The 24,862-nt window shown below is 40.7% G+C and overlaps 2 protein-coding genes across 2 annotated transcripts; both read left to right on the forward strand.

Moving 5' to 3' along the window:
• Window positions 1-1,726: 1,726 nt before the first annotated feature.
• Window positions 1,727-5,068, forward strand: LOC117792207 (protein bride of sevenless). Its single transcript, XM_034632247.1, has 5 exons — window positions 1,727-1,806; window positions 2,061-2,546; window positions 2,611-3,060; window positions 3,119-4,569; window positions 4,626-5,068. The coding sequence occupies exons 1-5, from the start codon at window positions 1,752-1,754 to the stop codon at window positions 4,881-4,883; spliced, it is 2,700 nt and encodes an 899-aa protein (XP_034488138.1). The 5' UTR covers window positions 1,727-1,751; the 3' UTR covers window positions 4,884-5,068.
• A 4,941-nt stretch (window positions 5,069-10,009) lies between these two features.
• Window positions 10,010-24,411, forward strand: LOC117791195 (chitinase-like protein PB1E7.04c). The gene is made up of 6 exons (XM_034630881.1): window positions 10,010-10,082; window positions 12,233-12,545; window positions 12,606-12,858; window positions 20,366-20,782; window positions 20,845-23,644; window positions 23,965-24,411. The coding sequence occupies exons 1-6, from the start codon at window positions 10,010-10,012 to the stop codon at window positions 24,390-24,392; spliced, it is 4,284 nt and encodes a 1,427-aa protein (XP_034486772.1). The 3' UTR covers window positions 24,393-24,411.
• Window positions 24,412-24,862: the final 451 nt, after the last annotated feature.

Consider the following 24,862-nt stretch of genomic DNA (forward strand, 5'->3'; position numbering starts at 1 on the left):
TGCCAGGGGCGTTTGCTAAGGACACAGGCAGCACAGTTTATTCGATATTCAAGCGATAGACTGTAAAAATTTTCATGTTTTATTAAAAAAATATTATAATTCAAAATATAAAGTATTTAACAAATGATCAGTCAGTGACAGGACAAAGAGTTTTATTTATATAGATAAACCTTAATCACTATTTATTCTATGGAATAATTAACAGTCTAAAAATGAATAATTTGAATAACTCAACAATTCACAAAGTTCACCCCCCTTCGAATCCTGTCAAGTATTTACACGTATAGACATATTTGTACGTTCGTGTGTGTAACTCAAAACCTGCTCCAATCGGCTGCCTAATTGTAATGACCAATATTTGAACTTTAACTTGCTGCCACCAGTCAGTCAATAGAAAGGGTTGCAGCAACTCAAACATGTCATGTTTTACATGTAAACAGTTTGTTTTTGTAATTATGGAAAACATTTGCACTCAAATTTCGTGGCAAATTGAGTGTGTTCTCTGTTGAGTGTATTCGTATAACCATAACAACGGAACCGTAGTGGCCAATATGTCGGCCTAAGCCAACTTGGCCAAAACAAAACAACCAAAACAGGTGCAAAGCATTACGGGGGTGTCTCTCTGGTCTTTCTGGAACAACATTGGGAAGAAAAAAAAAACGCAAAAGCCAATAGAACATAATTGCAACGCGAGTTGGTTTGTTAACAATTTGTGCGGTGCCACCACAGTTGTTGTTGCCGTTGCCGTTGCAGTCGCAGTCGGAGCGCTGCACCCGTTGGCAGGTGCAACGCAAATTGATTGTCTATCCGCAAATAACAAAATACAGAAAATAGAATACAAATAAAATAAAAATAAATAAATCGAATTGTTTTTTTTTGTGCTACGTCTGCGTACTTCAGTGGACAAATATAAAACGACAACCCGAAACGTTTAATTGACCCTAAAATTGCTCAAGCGTTCAGTTGTAGTTTTTGTTATTGCTTTTGCTTTTGATTCTGGCTTTGGTAGTTAAGTTGAGGCCCAGCTCAGAGTAGTTACAGATCATAAAATAAGCGTGTGTAGTACTCATAAAAATCTTTATACGAGTACTCTATAAATAAATTTTACATATTTGCAAGCAATCGATTTTAGTGAAAAACAAGTGAATAAAAAGAAAAAACTGCGACCCATTAACAAGCCAATTTGCATGGAATATCAGTGCGAGTCTTAATAATTTCCGCAGAAAATACCTATCGATTTTCTTTTTGTGGCTGCCACATTTTCTGCGGGCCATTTACCAATGATATGAAAATATGAAAAACTAAAATGTTGGCCAGCGCACATTACTTTGCACTGCTGAAACGGAAGAAACAAGAAAAGCAGGAAGAGAACTATGCCAAGTCAGAGCTTTGCCACCTCAATGTGTACTTGTGTTTGTGTAACTGTGTACACTGAGTGTGTCTGTATCGCGTTAGTGTGACAATTTTTAATGCGATTAAAGTGCAACACTCTTCCAAAGAGTCCAAAGCAAAGCAAAATAGCAAAAGCTAAAATTAAAGAAAAATACAAAACCATGTTTTTCCATTTCTTTGCGGTATTCATTTTAACAATTTGCTATATTTTCATTTTTTTTATAGAGTATATTGTGCAAATATATGAAAATGGTGTTGACTGTCCGTAAATTTTGAGCGCATTTAAAAACAAACGACTAAACAGAAGTAAACAAAATATTGCAAGAATTTATTTGCTTTAAAAATTATTTAATTTTACAATGAAGATATCCAAGAGGGGCATGCAGCGTGGTTGCAAATCGCCATTAGTTTTCGGTAAGCATTTTTAAAAATGTGACACAAGTTTAAACTGCAATAAAATATAAATAAGCAAAGAACATTTTATAAAATTTAATTAAATATTAAATACCAATAAATAAGCAGAATGTGAAAGGATTTTATTTATTTGAACAATTAAATGTTTGTCTTAAATGTTAAGAAATCAGTTTTTTGTCAATTGAGTACGATTGCTGATCTAAAATAATCTGTAAGCTTCCACATACTAAAAGCATATCCAAAAATCTTTGCAGTGTCATTATATCTGCTCATCACAGCGTCTTGCATAGATCAATGCCAAGGGGCTGGGTCTGAACCTGGCGCAATACCGACTAAAAAGCCGTCACCGCTCCGCATAACGAAACCACAACCTGTAAGCACCACAGTTAAAACAACCACAACAGCATCATCAACAACTACCAACGAAGCCAGCACCACTGATGAGCAAGTGGCTTCACTAATATCCTCCACCACGGAGAGCACAGCCGTCAGCAGCGATGCCAGTAGTAGATACGGCACAACTGGAGCCGGCAGTTTGGTGCCAGAGATTTGCATTAATGGAATTCAACAGGCGATAAATAGTGCGGATGGAGAGACAATTGTTCGCAGGCAGCATGAGCTGGTGCAAGTTATTGAGGGAGATGTGCTCCTGAGTGTATTAACAAGTGATCCTGCATCGGCGCTGTTTGTGATTAATCGCGTGAATCAAGCAAATCTTATTTCAGCTGACTTTGAAGTTGGTAAGTATTAAAATGCAAATCAAAAATACCATGTAGCTATAAGAGATTTGTTTGTTTTTCCTAGGAATTCGGGCGATCAATGTGGATAATGCCAGTCTGGCCGAGAATCTGTTGATTCAGGAGGTGCAATATTTGCAGCAGTGCACGCAGTATTCGATGGGCATATTCCTGGATTATGATCTGTATAAAAGGCTAGAATCAATCATCCGGGACTTGGAGTACAATGTGTGGCCCATACCCACAACGCGTTCCCATCTCTTTCCCAAGGTGGCACACTTGCTGCATCAAATGCCTTGGGGCGAGAAGATTGCCTCTGTGGAAATAGTAGCCGAGACTCTGGATATATACAACGAGTTCATGGATGCAGCACGACAGGAGCACATGTGTCTCATGCACTTCAAGAGTGATGACAATGTCTACATCTTGTTTGGCAATAAGATGCCCAGTCACTTCAAGGAGAATGGCACTGTGTTTGCTGTGCCCACGGAGCGCACAGATCACGTGTTCCTGGAGGGTAAGTGGGATTTGATTTGTGACACTACCAAGTGGGATTGATTACTTTGCCTTTACAGAGCTACCCAACAAGGCGTTTATATTGATGGAAAATGAAATTGAACTACGCACGACTGACTTGGATTCCATACCCACAACGCTGGATGAGGTGCTCATTGGTAAGACTGTGCTGCCCTCTCGAGTTCTGGCTCTGGCCGGTCCCATTGTGGATCTGATGAACTGGCTGCGTGGTTCCCTGGCCAAGCATTGCAAGCGGGATGAGGATTTGCATGTGTTGGAGAGCTGTTTTAACTTTCTCAACTTCATTGAGGATTGGCGCACTCCAGAGTATCGTCATCCACATGACACTGCCGAGTTGCTGGCGCTGCTGCGCATGCGTAAACTGTCCACGACAATGACCTTCCAGATGTATCAAAAGAAACTGGAAACGCTGGACGTGATAACGGGGGAGTCACGCATGGAACTGCGTGAGATTGCCTCCCAGAACTTTGTGACGAACGTGACCACCTACTATCATTATAATCGGGATAATCACACCAGTCTCGAGCTGAAGACCAAGTTCGGCTTAGTCTTCAACTGTCAGTATACAGCGGGAGACAATCGACGCCATCCGTTTCTGTTTGATGGCGAATCCGTAATGTTCTGGCGAATCAAACTGGACACATGGGTGGCAACGGGCCTAACGGCAGCCATACTGGGCCTGATCGCCACGTTGGCCATTCTTGTGTTCATTGTGGTGCGCATCTCACTGGGCGATGTCTTCGAGGGCAATCCAGTCACCTCGATATTGCTGCTGCTATCACTCGTCCTTGTTTTCTGCTCCTTTGTGCCCTTCTCCATGGAGTATGTGGGCGAGCAGCGCAACTCGCACATCACCTTCGAGGATGTCAACACACTCAATACACTCTGTGCCGTGCGAGTGTTCATCATGACGCTGGTCTATTGCTTTGTCTTCTCTCTGCTGCTTTGCCGTGCCGTTATGCTGGCTTCCATTGGCTCCGAGGGTGGATTTCTCTCCCATGTCAATGGCTACATTCAGGCGGTCATCTGTGCATTCAGCATCTTTGTCCAGGTGGGCATGTCCGTCCAGCTGCTGGTCGTCATGCACATGGCATCGGAGAGTGTATCCTGCGAGAACATCTACTACGGTCGCTGGCTGTGGGGACTTATGGCTTATGACTTCATCCTGCTGTGCTCTTTGGTTAGTCTGGTACCATTCATCTATAGATCGCAGCGTAATTATCGTGAGGGAATCCTGATTGTGATTGGAGCTGTGCTTATGCTGATCATCTGGTCGGTGTGGATAACTCTGTCGCTATTTGGCGATGAATGGCGGGATGCGGCTATTCCTCTGGGACTGCAGGCCAGCGGCTGGGCTGTTCTTGTGGGCATTCTCATACCACGTACTTTTCTCATTGTACGCGGCATTGAACGCTCTGATATTGCCCAAGCGTTGCCCTCGCTCACTTCCCTAGCCTTTGCCCAGAACAATCAGTACTCCTCGGAACAAGTATGTTAATCAATATCTAAATCATTCAATATTTAATTCATGCTGTCTATTTACAGAGTGTTTATGAGTGCGTGAATCCCGCCATGCGACACTGCTCGCAGGAGGAGATGAATCATCAGTCACCAAGTGAGATACCCACTTTGCCTTTGCGAGGCGGCGGTCCACGGCGCCAACAGTTCTTTGCCAATCTTCGCCAGGCCAATGCCAACATTAATCCACAACGTCCTCCACCGCGTGCACAGCAGAGTCCTTCGCGGTCATCTGTCTGCTCCTTGCCGCCTTCGCCAGAGAATAGCAAGATAACGCGATTCTAAATGAATCCAAGTTCTGTCCAGCTCCACTTCTAGTCAAAACCCCAAGAACGTGCATTCAGTAATTTGCTGAAAAACTCTATTTGTTAACAACTTACCATCCTAATTATTAACGAACCAATAACTAGTTGCCATTTAAGACTTGAACATAAATAAATGGGAATAAAATTACATACTTACAAATTATATGAGCAAGAATTTTAATTTGGCAAAAGATATGAATACCATGTTTCTGGATTTCTCATAATATTTCTGTTTATTTAGGGACTGCATACAAGAATTCCAATTTATTTAATTTAATCATTTTAATTCTTATTTTTTATTTATTTTTAAAGGTTCAAAATGATTATTAAATATCAGGTTATTATTTGACAGTCATGACAGTTTTTGTTTTAAAAAAGCGTCCAGTGTGAAGGTATGAAAAATAAAATGTGCAATAATGGAAAAAAATGTATTATGCAGGGAATAACACCGTAAGCGTTATCGAAACCGTTAACCGAAACTAACCGTTTCATTTTTAGTACTGGAACTAAAACCATAACCGAAATTAATTCCAATATACTGTTAGCAGGGAGGCTAAAATTCAGCAAACGAAATACAAAAACATATTCCACTCAATTGGCACCGCAATATTGGTCTCTTTAAACGACCCTGTTCTCTTGCTTTGAAACTGTGTACTCGGTTAATTGGTTTGTGTATTTGCTAAACATAAAGCTTGCCGCGTAAAGCTTTGTAACGGCAACTCTAATTGGCTGTGTCAACACGTGACAAGTGAATGGCTATAAAAGAAAATCGTCTAAGGCTCCTACAGAGAAAATACAAGAAAACTCAATATCCTTTTGCGTCACGCGACACTGGCGCTGGCGCCCATTGTTTGGCCTTGAAAGTGGGTGAAGTCGTCCAATTGTGTGTGTGTGGTGCTGACGTCAGGCCTCCGATGTCCACCCCGAGCATTGACCGTGGCACATGAGAGAATGCGCAACAAGATATGAACTATATGAAAGTACATGTTGCCAAAAGAGTGTCCTGCGTCCGCCAAAAACCAAACACGCGACCATCCAAAATGGCGACGGTTTTAACCGTCGTCGCCACGCGCTCAACATTCGACGATAAACAGGGGGAGGGGTGTGCGCTGGGGGGGAGGGGTTACTGGGGTGGCCAAACCACAGTTAAATTATGCCGACAAGTTTTATCTGGATAGCAAGTAGTACGTGGTATGCTCGAAAATTTTGTGCTGCATACTTTGTGGGACAACAGCTTGAGGTCCACCACCACAACAACAACAACCACAACAACAACAGCCACAGCAACAACAATGAGAAGAAGAAGCAGAAGTAAATGTGTGTAGGCGCCTTGTTTCCGCACTTTTCCAGCGTAATTTGCACACCATTTGCCGAACACACACCGAAAACACACTGTACGGAAAACAACGCAAGGACATTCGCGACCTGCTCCTCGAGCAGCTTTATTTGTAGCTGTAGCTGTAAGTTGAGCAGATTTGCTTTTCCTTGAATCAGATAATAAGCAAAATATTTTGTTTTTCGTATTTGCTGTTGCGCATGTTTGTGCATAATATTAAGCACACTTATATACCCTGTACACGATGTTGCTAAGGTATATTGACCCAGTGAAACTAAAATGCGATATGTATTCACTTTTATATAACGATCGGTTAATAAATAGACAAATTTATTATATTTCAACAAGTATTTTACATTTGGATATTTTAGAGAAGAAGAAGCAGCAATATCAAAAACTAACGATTATTAAGAAAGGATCATAATACATATTATTTATAATTATTGAGGAAATAATTAAAATAATAATAATAATAAACAGAAAAATCACTACTTCATCCTGCCGTCAGACCTTTCTATCTTAAATACTTTTACTTGTAATTTAATTTGAGATCTCAAAAGCGTATGCTCTACTTTATATATGTATACATATATGTATTACGCAATTTAGCTAGACTGTTATGTGTACTATTCAGTCTATGGAGAGCTTATTAAATTATGCGTGGGACTCAGCTTATTTATTTTTAAGTAATGCTTTGCTAATTGCACTTAAGAACTAAAGAGTTGACAGGATTGCTGTCATAAATGTCAGCGTTAAGCTAAATTCCCAGGATTGGTAGGGGGTCGAGTGGGGTTTTTGCAAATGAAGTGTGTGGCACTCGACTGTCCAAAGCTCTGCTACGTGACATTATTAGCAGTGCAGTCGTTATCCTGCATATCCTGATTACCCTTGTTCCATATAAGTATATTTTCTATGATTAATGACTGGCGAGCAACTAATGATGCCGCATTCGTTAGACGCCAGCCGTGCCAGGACAGGCTTTCAAATAATATAAAACAGTATACATATAAAGATGCAGATGCTGCCAATGCATAGATGATACTATTTCGATTAGCATAGTATCATTAGATCCTCACACACACACACACACACACACACACACACACACACACACACACACACACACACACACACACACACACACACACACATATTGTCAATGGAAAACTTTTACAATTTTAACTTAACATCAAACAGTTGCTAAACTTGTAGATTCTTGTACAACAATAACAATTGAGACATATGGTTATTGCATTTTCCTACTTTTCCTTTTTTCATTTTGCTATGCTATGCGTGGGAGGAGTGTTGAAAGGCTAAAGAAATGAAAGGACGGTGGCTGCCTATCATTTGTCACATGCCAAGAGAGCAATAAAACGTTACGGAAAGCAAACATTGCCGGCTGTATGAATCACCATGGCTTTTGTGACGACATCAACACATGCTGTTGTGCCCCACAGTGGGGGCATAATATTTTGTTTAAGGTTATCTGTCGTCGGGGGCGCTCAACTCGCATTTGGTAAACTCATTGGCATGTCGCCAAAAATGTCGACGCCATATCCAGAGCCGCGTTGCCCATTTGATTATATTAGTCATGCTTACAAAAAAAGCCATATGACGCTAGGGCAACCAGTTAAGCCACCCACCCAGCTAGCCAGCCTCAACCAGGCCCAAACTAGCCAAGCAAAAAGCAAAAACTCACACTCACTCACTCACTCACTCAGCCTTAGCTTTTACTATACAACGTCAGTGGACTTTTATTTTATGAATCTACAACGAAATTTACCCACTTCGTTGACAAAAACGGGGCCTCAAGGGGTAAGAAGTTGCCACCCTATGAGGCAGATAGCGGGAGACCAAAGAAAAAGCTTTTCATTCATCAAAAATAATCGGACGAGAGGAGGGAAAAGTATGCGAACGTGTGTGGCAGTCAGTGTAGAGTCTGCGCTGCGCAAAATATCAAGAACTCTGTGCTATTTTTCGCCTATTTTATCGGAACATGTCTATTTTGGATAGCCTCCCCATTTACCATTTGACGACAAGTCAACTTGACGAAACTTCTCTTTCTGTTTCTCTTTCTGTTTCTGTTTCTGTTTCTACTTCTGATTCTATTTGTGTGCTGCCTATGTCTTTGTTGCTGTCTTCAATTGCTGCGGGGGATTCATTCATGAAATTTGACAGTCTGACGTAGGGAAACAAACAAAGCCATTAAGCTTTTTATTTTAATTGGCACGACTTTTGTTATTTTTAGTCAGCGACAGCACGAAATCCAATTTGCAACTTATGAAATGCCATTGTTCTTTAATCTTTAGCTGGGAATAATTAAAATATCTAGATTTAATGAACAAAAGATGGCAATCTAAAATAATTTGTTTAACAATATCTTTATAAGATAATTACATCCATTTAATATTTACTGTATAATTGATTTTATTGATATTATTTTGAAATCAAATTTTATATTTAAATGTTTGTTAATTTTCAGAACTTAAAATAATAATTACATGTTATTTAAAGGATCATAAGATTTTTTCCTTATATTTGCGTTTTTCTTCTCTGTCTCTCTATCTCTCTTCCATTAATTTCCCAAGCACTCTCCTTCTCTGTCCGTAACACTTTCCCTCTCTGACAACAGCTGTATGTTGAAGCTTTCGTCAAGTTATAGGCGAGCTTTGCTTCGAATGCAATCCACATGGTAACAACATCCTTGAACAAAGGGATATGCGCGTGCTTTTGTGGCCAGTACGCGACTTTAACTCATGGCATACACATGCGGCAGCGGCAAAACAGGACGCGCACACCAAATATACACAGACAGAGACATACACTCTCATACACACACACACACACACATACACGCTCACAAAGAGAAACAGTTGCACGTTGTATATATTAATAAAATTAAAGCGCCAATTGCCCATGGCCCTGGATTAAAACGAGAAGCACAAATTTGCAGTAAATATTAAAAAAGCAAAACAAATGCGAAAAGTTGCTGGGGAAAAGTGCAAGTGAAAAGTGTCTATAAGAAGCAGAAAATCATCCACAAACACACATACGTTTACACGCATACGCAAGCAACACACACACACACACACGCAAAGAGAACGTCATATGCCAGAGGCAGGCATTCACATTGACAGCAACAGCAACAAAGGCAGCACAAGGAGCAGGAGCAAGAGCAGAAGCAGGAGGAATCGGAGACGGAGCGGAAGCGGGAGTGAAAAGCATTTTGTGTATCCTATTTTGTGTGTGAGCGAGCGCGTGTCCATGCCCGTGTCCGTGTCCTTTGGCACAGCAGTAGCAAGCAGTAACAACAGCAACACCAACAGCAACAGCAATTACTGCTTGTAGTTGCTATAATGATAGATTTCAAAACAAAATTGAGCAAAATTATCGTATAAAACGTGCCTCGGTTCGAAAATCTAAAAATAACACAACATCGCGTTGTTGACTTCGCAATCGGAGTTTGTTTCTTTGACGTAGGCGATATCAGAATCAGAATCCAAGTGCCGCCTGCTTTGGGCCCAAACCAACCAGGCAACGAATCAAGCAACTGGCTTTAAATTATGCATGCACATTGATTTTCTGACGCGCCGCCGTCTTTGTCGTTGTCAATTTCGTTTTTCTCCTCATCGCCGTCAACATCGTTATCAACAACAGCAACAACAACAACAACAACAACAGCAGCAGCAGCAGTAACAATAACAAGAACCGCCTCTGCCTATTGTCAATCTCGTAAAGTCATTTCTCGTTCTACGTCCTGCCCGCGTCGCATGTTATCAGCGGAACTGACGTCGACGGCGTTGTTGAATGCGAGTTATCAGCGCACCAACGGCCTAACAAAAGGTAGGTCCCCTTTCACACACACAAATACACTCGTAAACAACGGTAGAAACCGCACTTACAAGCCACAAAATATTATGGGGCGTATGTGTAATATTTGTAGTCAAATTGCTAAAAATATCGACGTTTATGATGATGATATTAATAAATGTTCATTATACAACTGAAGGGAATATTCAATTCACGGATTCCTTGCTATACTTAACATTGTTAAAAGGAAGTGAATATGGCAATTTAAAATGATATCGATTTAAAAACCCAAATAATTCTTATAATAAGCTTATTTAATTACAACGGCAATATTAAATAATTTAACTTAAAATTTGTGTAATTCATTTCTGGTGTAAAAAGTTACATAAATGATTAATTGCAGAAATATCGTTATGTGAATTCCATGCTACGTTGAATTCCGACTGACAATTTGTATAAATCGATTCTGAAGTCTTATTGAGGGGACAATTATTGATAGAATTTAAATGTTCTATAAACGCTTATTTAAATACAAAACTTATATGTTCTCAGAGTAATTATAATCAAGTTTATTGATCGTTCGTAGCTCCTTGTTGAAAAGGTCAGTGTATTTAATTAAAATGTCATAAAATATATTTACAGCTCATTTGCCACGCTTATTAACACCCCACATGCACTCATTAACACACACACACACACACACACACACGCACACACACACGCACATACTTCTCTTGTATCCTCCCACTAACTGCATTTGCTGCGTCATTGTTGCCATTATATTCGCTTTTAATCTGATTTCAGCTATAATTGCATTCGCCAACTCGCTGGCTACTACTGCAGCTTACCCTTCCACTACCCCTGCCCCTGCCCCTGCCCCTATTCCTTGTATCCACCCACCCCTACCATTGGTCCCTGTCTTAGTCAAGTTCCACGTATTTCTTGCGCCTCGTTTAATGCAATTTACCGTGCTGACAAGTTCTTAGAAACTAAGGCAACAACACTGGCAGCAATTGTAGCGACAACGGCAACGGTAACTAGTACCGGAAATACAGTTATAAAATGTCAACAACAATGCAAACTCATGCCATGCACTTTTACATTTCCGGTATGCAAGTTGCCCAATGACGGCGTTGACAAGAATTTTCCATACGCTCGTGTGTATGTGTACACTATACACATGTGTGTGTGTGTGTGTCCGTGTGTGTGTGTGTGTGTGGGTTTGCTGACGTTGCTGTAACGATTTTACGACTTGATGTCATGCATTTGGCATCAGCAACAACACTTATAACAACAATATTTCGAGTTCACCACAACACCCACACAGGCAATAGGGCGCAATTTTTGAGTTTATGGTCCGTATTAAGCCAACCAAATTGCATTAATTATACAAATTGCTAGCACGTTATAAATAACCGTGCAGTTTGCATACGAGTATTGTTTACCAATGCAATGTATTGTTTACCTTTTGTATTTCAGTTTATGGACTTGAAATAAAACTTTATTTTTGTTCATAAAACTCCAAATCATTTATTTCCTAGTGTTACAAGTGTTTGAATTAATTTAAGGCACTTCTGAAAAAAAAGGTATTTTAAATCATTATAATTATTGTTTACAATACATGAGGTAATATTTTAATTGATTAACAAGTTCATTCAACCTTTCAGCAACTTGTTTATTAATTGTTTTGCTTGTATGTGTTTCATTATTTCTATGTTCAGTGGATGGTTAATCCAAGTGCGAAGATTTAATTTTTGTAACAAAATTTATACTGTAAACTGCATAAGTACAATCAAAATATATCGAGCTATCGATTTGATTGAAAGACATGCTTTTAACATTTATCGTCATTGTTTTTTTTTTTTAATTATAAATATCGCCATAATAAAAAATGCTATGTATAATGTAAATAGAAGAGATTAGTTTATAATTGATCCAACTTTAATAATTATGCTAATAACAATTAATATTAATTACTTCTATCTTATTATTTAATTAGTAAAATAAATTATCTATGTACATATTTTGTTAAGAATTTTATTACTAGGATAATATTTGAAATTGTATGCATAATTGTATACATATAATTTTATATATACATTTATCTACATAACGGTACCTTCTTTTTTTTCTAAGAAGGTTAAGTAATCAAAGCAATGTCTATTCCATTTTTTTACCTACAGATGAGGATTGCCAGTCAACGTCCTTTGAAAAGTGCACATCAGCAGCAGCAGAGGCAGCAGACACAAGCGAAGCGGCAACATCAGCAGCAGCAGTAGCAATGACCAAACAATTGACAACAGCAACTGCAACAAATGCAGCGTCAAGTATAACACAAACGGCCAACCTAGCGCCCACGGTAATATCGCCCACAACAACGAGCACGACAACAACAATAGGTGCAGAAACAGCGGTAGATGGCGCTGTTATTGCGGCAGCGGAGACAACAGAAACACAGGCACGGACACAATGCGTTCTGTTGCAAGCAAAAACCAAGTCTAGAAGCAGTGCAGCAATAGCAACAACAACGACAGCAACAACAACAGATGCATCAAGTGATGCCAACGGCCGTTCAGCGGCATTGGAACGTGCCTACGTCCACGATGTCTACGAGCACTGCGAGGAGCCCACAAGACCAGTGCGTCCTAGAGTGGCACAATTCCTGGGCAGCCTGGAGCCAGGCTCAGTTGTCTGTGATGTGGGCTGCGGCAGTGGGCGTTACCTAACACAGTGTAATCCCGCTATATGCACCATTGGCATAGATCGTTGCTATCGGCTCAGCAAGGCAGCACATGAAAAGGGCGGTGAGGTGAGTGTGAATGTCATGAGCGCAATGAAATTGTAATTGATGTCAGCAAATTACTGACACGGAAAGGTGTGTCAGTATGTGTGTTTGTGTGTGTGTGCCACTTCTTTGCAAGCCAACAATTATTCATTTCCTCTTTCTCTCTCTTGCTCTGCCTTTTGCCATCCTTTTCCGTTACTGCATTGCTTGGCCATACAATTGACCCATTTTGCCTCAACGAGCAAACACAGTTGGCGCATTCAAATATTAGCCAGGGTCCAGGGCTCAAGTGCCCCTCGATGCTCCTTGTTAGCCCAGTTGCCATTATTGCAACGCATAAATTATGCTTATCATTGAAATTATTTGCACATGCTTTCCATTATTGCCAGCGTTGAGCTTTAATGCCCACATAATTGCAATGGCCAACAATGGAGTCATAAATGAGCAGCGTTTTGGTCATTAGAGAGATGTGTAATAAACTGCAACCGTCTCTGCAATAAACTTCACCACTCCACTTGACTACGAATCGATTCTTAGTCACACTGCGAATTAGACCAGTTGACAATTAAATTGAAAGGCCTTTAAAATAAAATCAATAAAAATATTAATTCAGTTTGTTAAGGACTTATTATACTTTCATTTTTTATGGTTGCTTCTATTAAATTCTATTAATATGTATACAAGTCGACAGTTGAGTAATATGCATTGTACTCATTGTTCCATTTATTGTTATTGTTATTGTTGTAGTTGTGGACCACAGCATTTCCTCTTATTTATTACTGCGAACAATAAATTTTGCGCCCCAAGTTGTTCCTAGAAGTATGCAATACTTTTTACAATAATCTATTACAAACGCTTCGTTTCGCAATGCTTATTTATGGTGCCATTTCCAGGCAAGAAATGCTTTTTTCCAAGAAATGCACAGTATTCCTTACCTCTATCCCACCCTATTCTAGGCTCATTTGCAGGAATTTTTCGCATTTAAATTGCATTTACTGCTGGCATTGCGTGGGATTGAACTTCGAATGAAATGACGGCGAGGACGCAACGAGGACACGGCGACTTAGTTGGTTGCCTGATACAATGGCATTGCAATGGCTGCCAGGGTTGTCAGGGTTACCAAGCTGGTTACATGCTACACGCTGCAAAGTGCTTTTATTTAATAACCTGTCCCATTATCATTATCTTGGCTGGACAGCAAAGCAATGTGTCTATGATTGCCTGATTGTTACAATGGCCAGGTCCTTGACATTTTATTGTTACCCATTAATAAGAATTAAACGCATTTCATTTATAATTCAGATATTATTATGGAAAACAAATCGAGTCCTTTCGGTTTGACAATACAATTAGATTAGTTTCCATGTAAATTTTATTTATTTATTGAAATCAATTAGTGATTACCCAGCCAATATTATACTTATTCTGATCCCAGTCTGAATTGGGAGTAATTTTTAAAGATCTTTATATCCTAAATAATATCACACTCGTAGTTTTGAACATATAACTTAATTATTAGAAATTAATTATTCTTGGTGATGAGTGTAACTTTTATTTATTATCTAATATACTTCATAACCGCATGAGCAGAAATTTTTTTTTGTTTAGTTCAAACATAGTTTCATCTGTGAGCTTCGTATAAAAAGAAATTGAAGAGTAAGTTTGATGATAATATTAACTACCCGTATAGAAGTTTGAAACAAGCCACCAAGTCATGGTTTTTTGGCAACATTATTCAATTGAATGCTTCTCAAAGTATGTCAAATTTGGCTTTATTTAATCCTGATGACATGCATGTTGTTCGTGTGTTCGTTTGTATTAAGTTAACTCAAATGCATAAAATGCAAACGCACAAGTGAGTCACGTGACTTGAAAGCGAATGCAGTTGCTGTGTGGCTAAGGATGTGGCAGAAATATAACAAAGAGAAAAAATACAAAACAACTTTGTGAAAAACCAATTTAAGTTTGCTTCCACTGTATCTGTTGATGGAAACTTTTAGTTGTTGCCTGACAACTTTGATTCTTCAACTCGTGCATGGCCTGATTTACTATAATTTTGTAAAGCAATAAACTGCCAAGTGGGACAGACTATGCAGCAGGAATTCAGCTGGCCGCATAACCAAACAAGGGGGCTCCGCCCCCTGCTCGCTTCGCTCGCCTACCCCCAGCTCGCTTCGCTCGCGGTGAGGTGCGGCTACAGTCGAGCACGCTCGACAGTAGGATACCCTGAGCCCATGTACTCTTTTATAAAAGTTGATTGTTGCCCATTTTCAATTGGCTCAGGGTATCAAAAATTACACACGCGAAACTATGAACAACTTTCGGTTTTCTGAAGTCACTGTGCTTATCACTGCAGACTACGTTATTAATGCCTCACTGAACTAATACATCACTCGATTACGATTACGACTTGCGATTTACCAATTTATCAATTTCTAATTAATTTTAAATAAGTTTAATATAATAAACTTTAATATAATAAACTTGTTTAAAATTAATTAGAAATTGATAAATTGGTAAATCGCAAGTCGTAATCGTAATCGCTTGCAATCGATGTAGCGTGTGTCAAGAGTAGCCACAAACTACAACTTTGCTCAGCCTGCAATCTGGCAGCACCCATTTTCCTCTCTCACTTTCTCCCACTTACGCAACAAATTCAAGCCTGCCAAAGGCTGCTGCAGTGCGCGCGAAATTTGAAATAAAAGGCAATGTCTAATTTTATGAGATTCTTAAAGCGGATAATGCTAAGTTTTTTTTTACAACGCTAATAAGCAGATACTTATTATATATATGTGTAAGGAATCGAAAATATTAATAACTAAAATTATTATTTTGCAGCTTTCAGTGCTCGGCAAAGATGCAAGAGTAGTGCTGCATAATGATCGCTATTTCTCTCATGCAATTTCATACATACATAGCTATCAGCTTCTGCTGATTTTTGCCATGCAAAAATACATATTTATATATTAACACAATTATATTTTAATCAAATTGTATATTTGTATATACATAAATTATACATTAACATTTTCATTACATGATATCGATAATATTTTTGCTTATCGCTTAATTCTTATTTGGTACCAAAAAAAAATTGGTACTAATTCGTTCTGTCTTTGTGCGCGCCTTGCATACAAACGTGAACATGCTGTCTCGCTCGCACGTTTGATTTGCCATCCAAATGTAATTATTCAACTAAATCTAAATTCCGAAATAACTTCTTTATTTATGGGTCAATCGCTTTGAAATTTTCAGGGTCGTTTAATACGCATACTTCTCAACTGATTGTTCAGTTAGGGAGTGCTATGTCAAAAATTGCGCCTGTAAATCGTTTTGTGCAATTTGTGGGCGAAGGGGGCGTGGCACCTAAAATTGGAAACAAACTTGACCTGCGTATGGTATCCAGGAACCTACATAACAAATTTGAAGTCTCTAGGTCATATAGTACTTGAAATCGAAGCCCAAAAGAAAATTTGTACTATTTCTTACTGTGTTTGTGCGCGCCTTGCATAGAAACGTGAACATGCTGTCTCGCTCGCACGTTTGATTTGCCATCCAAATGTAATTATTCAACTAAATCTAAATTCCGAAATAACTTCTTTATTTATGGGTCAATCGCTTTGAAATTTTCAGGGTCGTTTAATACGCATACTTCTCAACTGATTGTTCAGTTAGGGAGTGCTATGTCAAAAATTGCGCCTGTAAATCGTTTTTTTTCAATTTGTGGGCGAAGGGGGCGTGGCATCAAAAATTGGAAACAAACTTGACCTGCGTATGGTATTCACAAACCTGCATTCCAAATTTGAAGTCTCTAGCACTTACAGTCTCTGAGATCGACGCGTTCAAACAGACGGACAGACGGACAGACGGACGGACGGACAGACGGACAGACGGACAGACAGACGGACAGGGCTAGATCGACTCGGCTGTTGATCCTGATCAAGAATATATATACTTTATGGGGTCTGCCACCCCTCCTTCTGCCTGTTACATACATTCTGCCAAACACATTATACCCTTTTTTGCCCATTTTCAATGGGCTCAGGGTATAATAACATACATACAAGCTGCAGGCGAGGGGTCATAAATTGCTTTTTTTTTTGCTGCTGGCCGGAAAGACGCATAAAACGTGAAACATAAAAAAAGGCACAGAAAAGGGCGCAACGCGAGTCTTTGCTCTTCAAGAGAAATCGTTCAGTTCGAGGCTCGGTTCCACCTTAAACAAGCAGTAGTTTTACTGTAAAACTTGGCCCTTAATTTTTTCCGCTTGTTTGTGGTTTGTTTAAGCGCCATTTAAATAAGCTGCGAACCAAGAAGGCCAACACAAAAGTGCATACATAAGTGCTTACTTTGCATAAACATAAGTATATTTTCAGTTGACATTTTTTTTTTTTTTTGCATCACTCTTTCAGTATGCATTTGCTGCGCTTTGGCCTCATTAGTGCGCAACGTGGCGTATGCGTAACATATTCCACCTGACACTCGCAGCGACAACTGAGCTTGCATTGAAATCCTGTCAACATAAATTTCAAAAAGCTTAATGTGACCGACCAGTGTGACATTACACACCCACAAAGCATGTGTGCTCAACTGTTTGTGTATAAAAAATGGCAACTGCTATAAATACAATTTGTAAAGCGCATAGAAAAATGTGAGCATGTGCATTCGTGCATCAGAACATATAAGTTCAAAAACAAACAAATGCACAAAAACTAGACAACTTGAATGCTGTTTGAATAAAGAACTATAACCCAAAGCAAGTGCCATGCATTTTTCATGCTGCGATTTATATAAATGCAAATGTTGTCTAAACTACACACATACAGTACATTCGTTTGTGGGTAGAAGACTTTTTTATGACCTGGTTTCTGTCCAATAGAATGCCATAAAAAATTTAAAGAGTCTATAATTGCTTAAATATTTAACTGGATTCTGAATTCTAATCAACTCAGTTCAATTAATATATTATTAATGGTAAATATCATATAATTTCTGGCCTTTACCAAGCGCTGTTACATTCTGTCACATAAATAAAGAAAATAAAAACTCAATGCATTGAAACATACTTCTGAAACCAATTTACACAGCAGATAAGCATAAACTGCAGCTGACATCGCATTTAATTTGTTATTTAAAAGATTTTCTTTGGCCAGTGCAAAAGCAATTGACATATCTAAATTCAACCACTTATATTAAATGATATTTGAGTATAAAATAGTATTGTTGTTTGTTGACTTACAAGGTCTGCTGCATAGGCTCTTTAGCTGACATTTCCAAGTACCTGGACAGCTGCTGTTACAGCACATGCTAAAGGATAGAATAAAAAAAGAGGCAGAAAAAGGGAGAAGAATACTCTTTTTTTATTTGGTGGGTCAAGGCTGTAGCTTTTTGCAGTTGCAAGCACTCACACAGAAAAATATGCTATCAGCTTTATTGCAGCGTTCAAATTAGATTTGTGGAACGTGTAAAAATGAAGTGTAATAAATATTTTAAAAGATTGTACATTTGAGAAAACATATATCCTCATAGAGATTAGATTGTGAATGCTGCAACAGAAGGGTACTTTATTAACTCTCATAAGATGCTATTGATTGTCGTTTACAAAAATATTTAAAATTAATGTAGAAACGATTGCTTGGAGATAAAAGTATACTTCGAGTAAGAATATCATTTGTATTACCTCCCACATTCACATAGCGTTAAAAGATTTTCGTTATCTAATTTTTCGTGTGGCTTAATTAAAAGTATTAGCGTTGTCCGTGACACGAAAATTAATATAAATGACACAAATACGAGTATAACAGCAATATAAACAAGGACGAAAGAATCACCGCTTACACATACTTATACACATACACATCGCAGAGTTAGGTTAGGTCAGTTTGCTGGTCAACATTTAAAAAAAACAACAACTTTTTCAATTGAAACTAACCGAAACAAGAACTCAGCGACTAAACTATCAGTGTGTGTGTGCTTACACTTCAACGGCAAACTGAGTAAAGGAACTGACAATTTTCATCAGGCGAGCACCAAATACAAAATTCTTGCTGCCAACAACTACGAGTCCTCAAGCTGGCTCCTGGCAATCTATGCAAACGGTGTCAACGCTCCACTGTGGTGCATTTGCCCATTTTTTATGAGTTAATGAATAACGCAAGAACGAATCATGATTTGTTGGTCTAGATTTTTATTTTTGTACTAAAAATTTATTAAAACAAATCATATAAAAAGAGTGAAATTTTGTTAGCTTTATTTTTATCTTATTATTTTAATTAGTCATACAGAAAACAAGAGCGCACTATCCGGTTTCAGAATTGATAACTCTACAATATAAACCAAATTTTTTTAAGCTTTTCACAAAAATACAATTTTTCGCAAAAAATATATTTTTGAAGCAAAATCTGTTAGTTTAACAGTGCAGGCCATTCTGGCTAAGTAACATTTCGAATTTATGTATTTCCAGTAAACTCTGACTAAATATAAGCCTTATATAAAAACAACGATGTAAAAGATCGAACAAATGCACCACAGTGCATTCTCTGCGCCATTATGTTACACACACACACGCTCATATGTAGGCTATGGAAATTTAATTAATTTTCAATTTAAAAAGCATTTATTGCTGCATTACATTAAGTGCTTTCTGAATGGAGAACCGTACATTATATTGTTTAACTATATTGAAAAACAGCAATTAAAAATAATATGCTTATTTCTTTAAATCAAAAACATAAATTTTTCACTTATAAAATTAAATTTGAAAAACATTGTGATAAAATGCATTTTACCTTTATTGATTTCATTTTCTCAATGGTTAAACTTAAAGGGACATTTAAAAGTGTTTACTCATAGTTCTATAGCAATATCATTATTGGGCAGTGTAATCCATATAAAAGTAGTTGAAAATTATTAATTTGAAGACGTTATGATTATTATTTGGCTATTTATTCTGGGTCATGAAAAACAAGCATCTAATTTTTTCAATATGACATTAAATAACGGAGATAATAAAGCTGTCGAAATGTTAAATTATCGCTTAAAACTAAAGAAATTGAGTTTGTAATTAAAGCAAACCTGTACAATGGACCGCTCAATTTTTGAATATAATTATGTACTTTGTATAATACTTGAATTTAACTTTTCACTCCTTGAACTCTTGCAATGCGTATTAACAAAACGACTGCATAAAATTACAAAAGCATCTTGGAAATTTCATTGGTTAAGTAACCAACCATGACTTACCCAATGTTTGCTGCAGCTTGCGCAATTTTATTGCATAGTTTGCGGTTAGCTCAAGGAGGGGCTAAAGATGACGGTGGGAGAAGGGAGAGATGGGAGAAGTTGTTTTACTTAAGGGATCCGATCTGCGGCAGCAGTGCAAAAATGTGCGTGGGCTCTTGGAGCTTTCCTCTTTTGTTTGATGTGGGTTATTTAATTGGCTGGTGGTGCAGTTGCAGCGTACACTTCCTTAAAGTCATATTTCCCCAGTTATTTACTTAATCATAATCATGTTGTGCTCTTTGGCCCACAGGTGGCGCTGTGCGACAATCTGGAGCTGCCGTTTCGCGACGATAGCTTTGATGCAGTCCTCTCCTTGGCCGTAGTACATCACTTTGCCACCACAGAGAGACGTGTCCGGGCTCTCAGGGAATTGGCGCGTATTCTTCGGATTGGCGGCCGTGTTGTTATTACTGTGTGGGCGCTGGAGCAGCGCCATCGACGGTTTGAGTCGCAGGATGTGCTCATACCGTGGCAACCGCCCAAGAATCGCACCCACTCCAACGCGTACTCCGATGAGGACGATGATGTTGACTTCTTGCCGCCGTATCACGCCTACACGGAGGATTCAACAAACTCAAGTCGGTCTGCGGGCGATGGCGACAGTTCCAGTCTGAGCTCATCCTCACCGGGCGAGTCCTGCTATAGTTTTGTGCGTCGTGCCATTCAAGTAAGTTAATTGTTTTTTAAGTTTCAATCCAAAAAATTATTGGACTATATTTGTTTACACAGAAACTTGCTAACGGTCGCCGACATGCTTGGTTCCTGGACTCCTGGACATCGAAGGAGACTAGAAACAATAATAGTCTGGACTATGAGGATGCCAAGGATCTGCCCATAGAGCTACGTCGCCTTGAAGATTTTGAAGACTTTCCCGATCCGCCGCTCTCAGCTGGCCTCAAATCTCGCAGTCTTGGCAGCATTCTTCACACACCCCCTCGTCAAATAGTGCGCTCTCGCTCGAGTGTGCCGAGCCTTGGGGGTCCCCTGGTGCCTTGCGAGACTAAGGCCAGCGCGACAGCTGCTCTGCTTCTCAGTGCTCCCGAGGCGCAATTGCAGCTCAATGGACGCCAGTCACCTCCGAGTACGTCCAGTGCGGGCAGCACGCTCAGCCGTCGTCCGAAGCTCATCAAGCAGAAGCAGTCGCTCTGTGAGGACGACATTAACCAACACCTGGACGATCCAAACGGCTCCCCCTCAAATTCCACTGCCTCCTTTCAAATGCTCAGCAGCTACAACAGCGCCAGCGGCGGCGTCAGCAGTAGCCTCTACACGCGCACCGGTTGCTATGCGTCCAGTTATCATCAGCAAGCCTCTTCGACGGCCTCTCCTCCGACTGGAGCTGAAGAAAATGGGGGTACTGCTGCTCCTGCTAGTTTGCCCAGTTTTCTGCGAAAGCAGAGTTCCCTCAATGAGGAGCTGATGGCCGAAAATCGACTGAGGGATAAGGAGCGCGTACGCAAACGTATTCAGAAGCAGACCTCACTCAATGAGGCCTTTCTCTGCCGCTCGGCATTGTTCTCCAAGCGGCTGCAAATGATACGCGAAGGGCTCACCACCAAAATTAAAAGCTCCACCGGCAGTCTGGAGCGTGTGACCAAGACGGGCATCACAAAGCTCATACAGAATATCAAATGCTCCCCTCCGCCGCAAACACAACCCCCCAGCCCCGGCAGTCAGCAGCAGCAGCAACAACAACAACAGCAGCAGCAGCAGCAGCAGTCGAACAACAACAACAGTAAGCAACAGATGGCATCCCCAGCAACGCACACACATCCGCATCAGCATCACCATCATCATCATCTGACGGGCAACTCTGGCAGCCTGTTTCCAGCGCATCTGCTGCTGTCCGACGCTTCGAGTGGTCCAGTGAGCTACTGCAGCATCGTGGACTGCAGTGCAGAGAACATTTGCCACTGCAGCGCCTATCAGCAGGACTGCGCCGCCTGTGCGGATAGCGAGCAGGCGAAGGCACGTCGGCATTCGCGGGAGTCCGGCTCAGACTCCTCCAAGGACAGCAGCCTGCAATCGGACACGAGCATTGAGTCAGAGGATAGCTTCGCTTCGGTCATATTTATACCCAAACCGGAGCAGCATCAGCAGCAGCTCAACTATCAGCAACAGCATCAGAACTCCAATTCCAGTTCCAGTAACTCCAGTTCCAGCAATGGAACTGCCGCCCAGACAGCACTTGCCGTCGGTGCAACAGGGGCAATAACAACAACAGCAACCACAACAGCTGCCACACCCGGCAGCCATTTAGCACGTGTGCCTCCCACGAACTCAGTGCCAACCTCACCGCTAATAATGCCCTGTCCCCCGACACCCGCTCACTCGCCAGCGGCCATTCTGGGCACGGTCACATCGCCTCCACAGTCCACGGCAGCTGTGACGGCGGCAATGGCCATTTTTACGCCAGCTGCAAAGCCAGCGCGTTTCAGCTTTGATGAGGCTCACATCAAGGAGCAGCGGGAGCAACAACAGCCAGCAGCAGCAGCAACAACAACAGCTGCAACAACTGCAGCAACAACAACAGAAACAATAGCAACAGCAGCAACTACAACTACAACTACAACCGCACACAAGATAACGCGACAAACGATCCGGGAGATGCCACCCATACCCAAGTTCCGGAAGCAACAGTCGCTGCAGCTGCAACGCCAGAGTTTTCCCATTGTGCGACGAGCGTCGGGATCTGGCATGGCGGGCAGCAGCTCCAAGCTGCTATCCCTGGAACTGTTCAATCCGGCCACCGATGATCTGGATAGCGACTCTAGTGAGCCCTCATCACCGGACTCTATTGACAGTGTGATCAGCGCTCCACGCTCGGCACAGCTTATATCGGCGACCAGCACCGGAACAGGCAAATCCAGCGATGAATCTGACACGGCGCTGGCCCAGCTCATAAGTATCACTCAGAAGCAGTACCACAACGGCGAGCTGCATGTCAACAGTTCCACGCCCAATGCCAATGATATTATACTTAATGCGGACAGTGCTTCGTTGCTGCCGGAGAAGCGTGAGTCTGGCCAGGCACAGGGTCAACGACCGCAGGACTGCAACGAGTTTGCCGAGCAACTGACCGCACAACTTCAGCGTGAACTGGATGACAAGTTTAATCGCGCCGAATGCCGAAGTCTGGATGGGATTGGTGACATTGGCGAGTTTCTGAGTGGCGGTCGCAGCTCCAAGAAACGTTCCAATGGCGATTTAAGTGCATTGCGTGATGAGCTGCGCGAGCGTCGTCTAATGCTGGCCAATCTATCCACTCAACCGAGTTTGCAGCAGTCGCCCAATTCATCGTCCACTTCATCGCTGTCCTCGCAAACGAGAAGCTTCACCATACATGAGGAGCAGGAGGGTGAGGAGGAGGAGGATGAGGAAAATGAACGCAGCTACACGCTTGGCATCTATGAGCACTGCAAGCTCTCGAAATTCAAATACAAGCGCAATCGCCACTATAATCTCAACCCGGAGACGGCCTATCTCCTAGAGGAAGATGGTGACAGCGATGTGCGGGATGATGAAGACCGTAAGTATACAGTTGTAAGAACCCGAGTGATTAGTGTACATCAGGACTCTGCATACATTGCCACAATTGCCCTGCATGGGGTTTACAGAAGTTTGTCTGCCACATTTGGTTCCTCTAGCTCTTTTAATCTATGAGATCTAAGCACTTAGACGGACGGACAGACAGCCATAGCTATATCTACACAACTGTTGAAGCTGATCAAGAATACCTATACTTAAGACGAGATTTCCCATTTTCCCTTTTACATGCATACGAATACAATATATCCTTATAGTTATTTTTTGAGAAACATACAATATGTAATTCTTTAAAAATTTCAGACATACTTGAGGAAGATGAAGATGCCGAGGTGCTGGAAGCACGTGGCGGCGATCAACTAGGCGAGGGAATGCACGAATACGGACAACGAAGGCGTAACCTTAGCACCATCAAGTCGGTGACATCCAGTGCCTCTAGCTCCACAGAAACTGTGTCGACAACATCGCAAACACAACATCAAGAGCAGTCACTGCAGCAGCGCAACTCCACCGAGTCCCTGGAGCACTCGAATAGCTCAAACACCTCGCTGGATAGTCCCTCTCAGGGTGGTGGCGCCACCACGCATCATCGGTTTTATCACGTGTTCCGTGAGGGTGAACTGGATGCGTTGATTAATCATCATGTGGCAAGTCTGCATATCGTTAGCTCCTACTATGAGCGAGCCAGCTGGTGTATTGTGGCCGAGAAGGTGCAGGTGTGGACGATCTAAGTTAAGAACCTATGAAAAATTAAGAAATTGAATTTGGAAAACCCAATAAGTCTCTGAAGCCCCCAAAGGAATTGTTAAATTTAGTCTTTATTACTAGTCGAGAGAACAAGAAACGCAAAATTCTAGCACTAAACTTAAGTATTCGTAACGACTCTTGCTTAGGGTTGCCAGGCCTGCTCAACGGCAGGGCTGCCGCACTGCATTGAAATTTAATTTCAAGTTAACCGTTTAGTTTTTAAGCGCATATCGACGACGCAAACGAAACAACGCAAATTATTACAAGTATAGTATTGTATCAAATCTATTTACAACGAGTATCATTTTTTAATTTAATTCCGTTTTCTAGATTATTTAATAATTTCATTTGTATATATATTTCCATACTCATAGAATACGTCCATTTGCAACGTGACATTCCAATAAAAAAATTATAAAATTATAGAAAAAATATTAAAGAAGTTCAAGTGAAA

This window comes from Drosophila innubila (genome assembly GCF_004354385.1).
Source record: "Drosophila innubila isolate TH190305 chromosome 3R unlocalized genomic scaffold, UK_Dinn_1.0 2_E_3R, whole genome shotgun sequence".
Classification (NCBI taxonomy): Eukaryota; Metazoa; Arthropoda; class Insecta; order Diptera; family Drosophilidae; genus Drosophila; species Drosophila innubila.